This window comes from Muntiacus reevesi, chromosome 3, assembly GCF_963930625.1.
Source record: "Muntiacus reevesi chromosome 3, mMunRee1.1, whole genome shotgun sequence".
Classification (NCBI taxonomy): Eukaryota; Metazoa; Chordata; class Mammalia; order Artiodactyla; family Cervidae; genus Muntiacus; species Muntiacus reevesi.
Window position 1 is genome coordinate 129879434 of NC_089251.1, and position 9772 is coordinate 129889205.

The 9772-nt window shown below is 41.2% G+C and overlaps 1 protein-coding gene across 1 annotated transcript in view; it reads right to left on the minus strand.

The window, feature by feature from the left end:
- The window catches only part of CYP27A1 (cytochrome P450 family 27 subfamily A member 1), a 39173-nt gene extending 36205 nt beyond the window's left edge, over positions 1-2968 (minus strand). The window contains exon 1 of the mRNA XM_065927658.1: positions 2224-2968. Within this exon, the coding sequence (XP_065783730.1) occupies positions 2224-2493 (270 nt within the window). The 5' untranslated portion in view covers positions 2494-2968. The remainder of the gene's footprint in view (positions 1-2223) is intronic.
- Positions 2969-9772: the final 6804 nt, after the last annotated feature.

A 9772-nucleotide genomic window follows, 5' to 3' on the forward strand; every position in this document is an offset into this window, starting at 1 on the left:
TATAGTTTAAACCGGTGAGAATTGCAACCAAACAGATTTGAACTGATACAAAGTGAGTCACTGGAAGCATCCTCTTCCTCAAAATAAGGGTATTAATGGGCTTTTAAAGATGTGCAGCCCTCTACTCTATACTAACTCACACCAGCCACACAGCGGAGGGGTTAATATATTGCCCATGGAGCAGCCCAGGTTCATGTGACTCCAGATCTTTGAGATACAAAGGCTGGAGCCAGGAGGCTCTGCAAAATTCGAGTCCTGTTCTCTCCTTTAAAAGGCCATGCATTTCTGGCTTTCTCCTGCTTCCTCTTCCACTTTCTAGGGCAATTGAGAATTTCTTTGGTAGTTACTGCTGTAGAGATAATCCTGAGGAAAACTTCCTAGTAAACTTTCTCTGAGAAATGGTAAGAAGTCTTAGTACCCACCCTTGGGGCATCCACTGGCTGCTCACATTTCTAGAGGTTAAATCGAGCAGGAGAAGCTCTCAGGACTTCGGTTTCTTGGCTTACTTGGTTTCTTGGAGAGGAGCACACAGCAAATGATTTTTTTAACTGTCTTTGAGTGTGTTGTGACCTTCCCACCATACCTCAAAACCACGAACCCAACAGAGAAGACCCCAGGGGAGATGGCAGCGGCCCAGGCAGGTGCAGAGAAATTGTTCAGTTTGGACTTTCAAACCCTCACAGTCATTTTCTCTCTCATTGTTAACTCTCAGTCCAGTTTCCTGGGGGGGAGGGGAGGTGGTTGCTCAAATACTGCCATTTCTATTGCTATCGGAGGCTCTCTCTGCTTCTCTTGCCCAATCCATCACACAGCACATAACTGGGCAGTGTCCCTTGGAAGCTTTCTTCTCCCCACACCTGCTCAAGAGCCCACCATGACCCTTCAGAGGAACCCCCAGGGCCCATAGTCTGGTCTTCAAGGCCCTCCTCAAAGGCCTGTCATATCCCAAGTCCCCACAGTTCCTCTTCATTTTTAACTACTGCCCAGCACAGCCACTAGGTGACCAGTCAGTTCATCAGCCCAGCCCAAGGGCTGTCTATGCTTCCTGTCAATCACTGATAACCTCACATGTGCCTGGATGGCACAGGCTAATCAAAGGTCCCACTTCTCCCACAGCCCCAGACTGGCTTCTTCTTCCAGGGCACTCAGGTCTTCTTTCTGAAATTAGGTGATTACTGATTTGTTTACTCCCACTCATTGGAAAAGACCCTGATGCTGGGAAAGATTGAAGCCAAGAGAAGGGGGTGACAGAGGATGAGATGGTTGGATGGCATCACCGACTCAATGGACATCATGAGCTTGAGCAAACTCCAGGAGCTGGTGAAAGACAGGGAAGCCTGGCATGTTGCAGTCCATGGGGTCACAAAGAGTAAGACACCACTTGATGACTAAGCAACAACAATCCCCCTCTTCCTCAAAAGGAGCATTTAACCCCCATGTGGGTATTGACCATAACTTACTGAAGCTCAGATCTTAGGAAAGTTCCCGGGGCAGAGTGGGTGCGTTAATATTTAATAGTTATCAGGAAGACAGATCACACGTGAATCTCTTCGGTTCACTTCCTAAAGCCTCTACAACTTAACCAACATTGGGTTTTCCAGTCTCTGTCCATTGATAGTGGGCTATCCATACCTGCCTCATAACAGTGTTCCACTGGATAAACCTCTCACTGGATAAACCTCTCACTGGATATTGATATCTTAACAAAAATGTATCTTTTCATTAATGTCTATGATGTTGCTTTCACTCTTTTAAGCAATGACATCTTTCTTTCCACTAAGGGCAAATTTACCCTGCAAATTGCCAAACCTCTGCAATCCTCCAGAAACCACTTCCTTTGCAAGAAGTCTGGTAGGGATATCACCACAGAAAAAGTGGTTCTATAACATCCCGCAGCTTGCACACTTGCATCTGCTATTCAGTTACCAAGACAGTTCCCTTCTCTCCCAACCTCTATCCACTTTAATCCTAGCCTCCCGACTCATTTCCTGCCTGTGCCCTCCGGCTTCACGCCCTTCCTTGACCTGTTTGTTCATTTCAACTCAGAACCGCTACAGATGTCCAGGGTTAGGGCCACAGCCCCAGTCGGTCCCGGGCTACGTTCTCCTGGTGTCCTCCACTTTTTGTTCATTGTCTCCTCATCCCCAGCCTCTCTGTCCGGGTGCTCACCGCATCCCCTTGGCGCGAGCCCCACCACCACCGCCACCCCCCTCGCTCGGTTACCTGGAGCTGGTGCAAATGCAGAACGTAGCCTTGCACCAACAGCTGGAATAAGAGGCGCAGCTGCCCTGGCCCTGAAAGCTCATCCAGGCTCCGCAGCCTCCGATCTCCAGGCCCGGTTCCGGGAGCCTCAGCCGCCTGGGCCGCAGGGAGAGCGGAGGGGATCGCCGCCTTGGCTCTGGCCCCGTACGAGCCGAGGCCGGGGAGTGCAGCCCGCGTCCCCAGCAGCGCCCACCGCAGCCTCGCGGAGCCCAGAGGGCCCATTCGGTTCATGGCTCGCGCCGCCGCGCCTTTGGCCCGCGAGCCAGAGCGCCTGGAACTTGTCCAGAGACAGAACAGTAGGGGCGGTTCTAGGGTACCGGTGGCCCAGGGCGGGCCGGACTAAGGCGGGCCCTTACTGTTCCCTTTTCCTCGCGGTCTTCAGTCCCCCTAAGGGACTCACAGAAGTCACTGTTTCCAACTGGAAGCCTCCTGGCTCGGGAGGGGCCGGACAACCCCAAGGCAGAAGATGCACGGGGGACTTAGGGGAGCCCGACGGAGCTCTGACGATGGCCGCCCCTTCCGCGACTGCCCACCTCGCACTTCCGCGAGCTCTCCAGGAGAACTCGAAGTTCGCTTGGTCTCAACTCCCGGGAGGAGTGCAGCGAAGTTCTGAACAGCCCCGGAGCTCTCCAAGGCCGCGAGGCTCCACCCGGGGAGACGGGCCTCCGCTTGACCCGCGGGCTGTCCTCCTCTCTTCCCAGGGGCCCGTTGGAGCCAGCCGCTGGGTTTTCCCAAATAGTCCCCAGGGTTAATCCCAGAGTCCGAGCGCTGGGCAAGAAAAGAGAAAAAAAAAAAAAAAAAAAAATCCTCCAAAGGAAAAACAAAATTCCAGAAAACCCGATCTTGTATCCAGGGTCGTCTGATTCTTTGGAGGGAGGAAGCCAAAGTAACTAATTTAAATATTAGGGTTTTGTTTGTTTGTTTTGTTTTTTTAAATGCAATTCTACCCCCTCTCGCTCCCCGTCACCCACTCACTCCCTTGTCCGCCGAAGCAGGATTTCTCAAACCGCAGGCTAAGATTACCAGGTTGAGATTACGTTTAGTGAATGTGACCAAAATGATCTTTTAATAAGATGGGAAAGAATAAAATAGAACAGAAAATATTGCAAGAAGGAAAAGTATTATTTCATGAAATCTTTGTTTCATATATGTATATTCGAAGTACAAGTTTCAAGAAGTTAAAAACATGACTCATACACATATAAGATAAACAAGGGGTCAAAGTTTGTTCAACCCATTAGAGGTGGAAGCAGCAGGAGGATAGTTTGTTCTAAGAGCATTTGAAGAACTGGTTATTTATAGGCAGGCGGAGGCAGTAAAGGTCTGTTAAGATCAAGGGGGCAACAATTAGGCTGATGGCTCATGTAGTTAGTTGTGGGTTTCTCTTTATTTATGCCCTTAGGGGGTCATAGAGTTTCTTGATTCTGTGACGGAATATCTTTCATTAGCTCTGGAAGTATTCAGACTTTCAAACTTTCCTTCTACCCTATTTACTTTTCTCCTCTCCTTCTAGGACTTCAAATTATATGTTAGACTTTCTAAATGTATCCTTCCTGTATCTTACCATCTCTTTTGTACTGTTCTATCCTTTAGTCTCTTCTAGCTCATTAATTCTTTTTTCAGCTGTGTCTATGTTAAATCTATCCATTGAATTTTAAATTTCTATTATTTATTTTTCAGTTTTCAATTTTGATTACTTTTCTTAAATCTATTTTTTAAATATTTTTAATTTTGTGCCAAATTCTAAGTTTTATTTTCTCTTATCCCTTTTACTTGTGTAAGCATAGTTACAAAAGTTCTAAGGATTATGACCAATAACTCCAATATATGGAAGCTATGTGGAACAATTTCTATTGTTCATTATTTCTGGTGGTTTTGTGCATATTGTCAGGTTTCTTCCTAGGCCTGGTTTCTTTTGATTGTGTGTTCATTCAGAAAATGTATTCTTTAAGTTTCTGGTGGAACGAATTTGAAGTTTAGGATGATTTCATTTTCCTCGCAGAAGATTTACTTTTGTTTATTGACAGTTGCCTAAAGGCATCCACAATCCAGAATCACCAGAATTCCAGTTTTAAGGAATGAGATGCTTTGAAGCTGTACTGCAGTCCTTTAGAAGGCTAGTGTATTTCCAGTCCTTAATCCTTTTGGGTTCCAACTCAAAGTTTGGGCATAAGAGATTATGAACTTCAGTTATACTTCACATAGCCCCATGAATCTAAACCACTCAACTTCTCAGCTTCTTTTTCTGAAAATGGGAAATACTACTTCGAGGAACGGGCTTCCTTAGTTGCTCAGTGGTAAAGAATCTGCCTGCCAATGCCGGAGACTTGAATTCAAGCAGGAGATGTGGGTTCCATCCTGGGTCAGGAAAATCCCTTGGAGGGTGCATGGCAATCCACTCCAGTATTTTTGCCTGGATAATCCCATAGAAAGAGGAACTTGGTGAGCTACAGTCTGTGGGGTCGCAAAGAGTTGGACATGCCTGAGTTTCTGAGCAGCATGCACTAGGAGGACAGTGGTACCTAATACCTAACTTACCTTGGGAGTTCTGTCTTCTCCTGCTTCTTATCTGATAACCCTTTGTTGCTTTGTTTGTTCTCTGATGCTGATGCCTTTAAGAGAATGCTGGTCATATTTGATTCAGCTTTTCAAGTTACCCTTTGAAAGAGAGTTGAGTCCAGTATTAAGAGAAGTGGAAATCCAATTTATGCTTTTATCTTTATTCATTTTCTGCCTTCTGGGTTCATTTTCTTGATATATTTTATTTCTGTTGTTGTGAAGTCATTCAGTCATGTTCAACTCTTTGCCAACCCCATGGATGATAGCCTGCTAGGCTCCTTTGTCCATGGGATTTTCCAGGTAAGAATATTTGAGTGGGTTGCCATTTCCTTCTCCAGGATCTTCCCAATCCAAGGATCAAACCCAGGTCTCCCACACTGCAGGCAGACTCTACCGTTTGAGCTACCAGGGAATCCCATTATATTTTTAACCTTTTTTAAAAAAAAAATCATTGTTTAATACAATTTTGTTTCCTAATAAATGGACTTAATGCTGCATATTTTCTTTTTTTTTTTTTTAATATATTTTATTTATTTGGCTGTGCTTAGTTGTAGCATGTGAGATCTGTTTCCTCAACCAAGAATCAAACCCGAGCCCACTGCATTGGGAACGCAGACTCTTATAGCCACTGGACAACCAGCAAAGTCCCCATATTTTCACAATACTATTTTGGCCATATCCAACGAGATCAATATGCAATTTCTTTCACTGTCCTTCATTTCCCAATAGTTTGTAGTTTCTACTTTGATTTTCTTTTTAATCTAACAGTCATACAGAAAGTTCTTTTTATTTACTTGTAAATGGTTATAGTTTTCCTTTCTGTTTTGAAAGGGACCATTCATTTATTATTAGTTTATAATATTATTACTTTGTGGTCAGAGTGTATATGATCTGTTTTTTAGAATTATTAAAGTGTCTTTGATGGTCTAGCACTCTATGTTTCTGAATGTTTCACATGTATGTTTGAAAAATATGTATTTTCTGTTTATTAACTTATTAATTTTGTTATTTAAATCTTCTGTAGCCTTACTTATGTTAATTTCTGAGAGAAGCCCATTCAGGTATTCCCCAAATTTTATGAATTTGTGAATATCTATTTTTCTTGTATTTCCAACAGCTTTTGTTTTATATTTTGAAAATCCATTTTTAGTTTCATAAAAACTCATGACTATTGTATATTCTTGATGGATAGCATCTTTTATAAATTTGAAATGTTAAATTGCTTTGGATTTAGTTTGTTTGACTTTAATATTGTTACTCCTACTTTATTTTTATGCATTTGTTTGATATATCTTTTATTAGTCTCTCATATTTTTCAGATTATTTTGATTTAGAAGTATCTCTTATAAATACCATATAGCTAGATTTTTTTTCTTACCTAGCAAGAGAATCTTTAAATAGCAAACATTATTTTTATAACTTGAATGAAAGTTTAAAAGTAAATAAATGAAATGAAAGAAAAAGCATAATTAATGGATAATTCATAGAAGAGGAAATATGCATAGAGGAAGGAACATTGCTCTTTAGCACGTGCAAAAATGTTCCACTCTACTTGCAATAAAGGCAAATCAGAATTACATCAGAAACCATTTTTCATCTATAAGACTGACAAAGATCAAAAGTTTGATACCACTGTGTAGTTGAGGGTATAGGGAAACAAACTCTCCATCATGGTTTAAGGGAGTACAATTGCTGCAGAGTTTTCAAAATTTAAGGTGCACTTACTTTTGAGCCAGAAGTCCTACTTGTAGGGATATTTTTTCCTACAGATATACTTGTACATTTGCAAAATCACAAGTATACAAGGTTACTTATTACAGCATTGTTTGTACAGATAAAGAAAATAATGGAAACAACCTGAATATATCAGTAAGGGACTAATGAAATAAATTCTAGTAAATCCATGCGTTGGAATCATTTGCAGCTTTTTAAAAAAAGAAACAGTGATTCAGCTCTAGGTGTACTGATACACAACAACTTCCAAGATATATCTTTTTAAATAAAAGCAAGCTGTAATGGTGTGGTAGGCTACCACAAAATGTTTGCATATGCATGGAATATCTCTGGAAGGATACACATGAAATTTGTATTAGTAATGGCCTTTAGGACAAAGGTGACAGGGACATCACTTCACAGGATGCTTTTTGGCTCTTGGAATTGTGTAACATGTATTGTAATATGCCTTTTTTTTTTTTTTCAAGTGGCTTATTCAAAAGCCACTAACAAGAGAAGCCACATAGCAAGCCACATAGTAAACCATTTTCTTTTGACATTTCTGGAAATTTGTTTCCCAATGTGACATCTGACTGTTAACTTGGTCACTTGGATCCTCACCTAAAAGTAATTGTTGTTCAGTCGCTCAGTCATGTCCAACTGTTTTCGACCCATGGACTGTAGCACACTGGGCTTCCCGGTACTTCACCATCTCTTGGAGCTTGCTCAAACTCATGTCCATTGAGTCAGTGTTGCCATCCAACCATCTTGTCCTCTGTCATTTTCTTCTCCTCTTGCCTTCAATGTTTCCCAGCATCAGGGTCTTTTCTAATGAGTTGGCTCTTCACATCAGGTGGCCAGAGTATTGGAACTTCAGTTTCAGCATCAGTCCTTCCAATGAATATTCAGGATTGACTTCCTTTAGGACTGACTAGTTTGATCTCTTTGCTGTCCGAGAGACTCTCAAGAGTCTTCTCCAACACCACAATTCAAATGTACCAATTCTTTGGTACTCGGCCTTCTTTACAGTCCAAACTCTCACATCCATATATGACTACTGGAAAAATCATGAGTTTGACTAGACGGACCTTCGTTGACCAAGTAATATCTCTGGTTTGTAATACACTGTCTAGGTTTGTCATAGCTTTTCTTCCAAGGAGCAAGTGTCTTTTAATAATGTATTAAAACAATTAAATCCTTACATACATATAGTACCTTATTTTTTTCTTTCTTTACTTCTTTTTTCCTCCTTCTTTCCTATTTCAGGGGAGGGAGGTATCTAGAAAGAAGTGTTTGGGGAGAAACATATACTTGAAGATATCCAGGAATTAAGTACAAGGACAAATAGTATGCATAAATAATGGTTTGAGATGTGAGAGTAGATAAAAACTAGTCTGATTCTTTTAATTAACTCATACATTTTTGTGATTTTGCAAATGAAAATAAACAAACAAAAGTTTTCTAAGCCTCCTGAGTGTAGAGAATTTATGTTTACCTTGCTTTCCAAGGAATTAAATTATACAGCAAAACATCCCCAAAGTAAAAATCACCAATAAACCGCCACTTGAAAAAGTATATAAAGTAACAAATTGAAAGACTTCTGCTCTGCTTCCCCAGTTACATTCCTTTAAAATGAAGTCCTGTTCATAATTTACTGCATATTCTTCCAGACCCTGTTCTATATTTATATAAACCCTTTTTTTACCTGTCAGTGAAAAAATCATGTTGATACTTTAAAGCAAATTCCTTTAAATATTATGAAGTCTCAGGACTTTTTAAAAAAATATACCTTTTGACTATTTCTATTTCTTCCATGAAGTCCTTAGTCATATCCTTTGATCTTTTTCCTATTGGATTTTTTTGCCTTTTCTTATTAGTTTGTTGGTGTTCTTTTAGGGAGATCTGTTACGTGTATTGCAAGTATTTCTTCCTGGTTGTCTGTTCTTTATATCTTGCCTATTATTTAGGGTACCTTTGTTAATTTCTGTGTGGTCCAATCTAGCATTTTTTTCCTTTTATGACTTCTGGGTTTCATATCATGCTTGGGACAACCGCAAGATTATTAGGGGGGAAAAAATCCTCCTGTATTATACCTTATATGTGACAATTTCATTTTTTTACCTGCTACTTTTTTTTCACAGCAATTCAATCCATCTGGAATTAATTTTTGGCTTTGGTGTGACCTAGGATCTTATTATCTAATTATTCCCACATCACTTAATTAAATAATATCCATAAATAATCTATTTATTAATTAAATAAATAATAACAATTTAAATAATAAATTGTTCCAACGTTTTACTAAATGACAGCTCAGGAGTTTGATGGATACCCCATCTCCTATCTGGGAGCGACATTCTTTACATTACAGGACTTAGTTGGAAATTTGATCTTCCATTCCAGTCCAGAACATTCCTTTGGTGCCAAGTAGCTCTCAAGAATTGCCTCTGGATCATCCCCTGCTGGGCTTCTCAGGTGGCTCTAGTATTAAAAACTCACCTGCCAATGCAGGAGACATAAGGGATGTGGGGTTTGATCCCTGGGTCAGGAAGATCCTCTAGAGGAGGTCATGGCAACCCACTCCAGTATTCTTGCCTGGCGAATCCGGTGGGCAGAGGAGCCTGGTGGGCTACAGTTCACAGGGTGGCAAACAATCGGACACAACTGAAGCGACTTAGCATGTACGCATACATCTCCTGCTACTGTGATGACTATCTGGAGCTCAGAGTTCTAGTTCACTCAAGGGTGACCCTCCATCTTCACTGGAGGCCAGAAGGAGATAGGAAGAACAGGTCTTTCTACCTCATGCCACTCTGCCTCCTCAGTGTTCATAAGACCAGACAACACTTGTTCCTTTAGCAAAAAGTTAGGACACTTCCAGAGGTAAATCCCCACATAAGAGAATCAAACATGTTAAATTTCATTTCTCCTTTAAGTTGTACAAAAGTCGGCAGCTGGTGACCCAGTCCATCCAGACCCTGTGCTTCAGATGCTTCTCAAGCAGTTCTCTAACTGTGTCCTTTGGTTTGTTCATTGTTTCTCTTGCATCCTCTTCTTAAGTCTTAGAAGAAACCAGCCCCGCTGAAATCTTGATCTCAGCCTTCTAACCTCTAAAACTGTGAGAAAATAAATTTCTGCTAAGTCACTCAGTCTGTGGCTCTTGGTCTGCCTTTCTTGAGTCTGTGGCAGCCCTAATAAATTAATACATCACCTCTTTATAAAAAGACCTCCTGCTTAT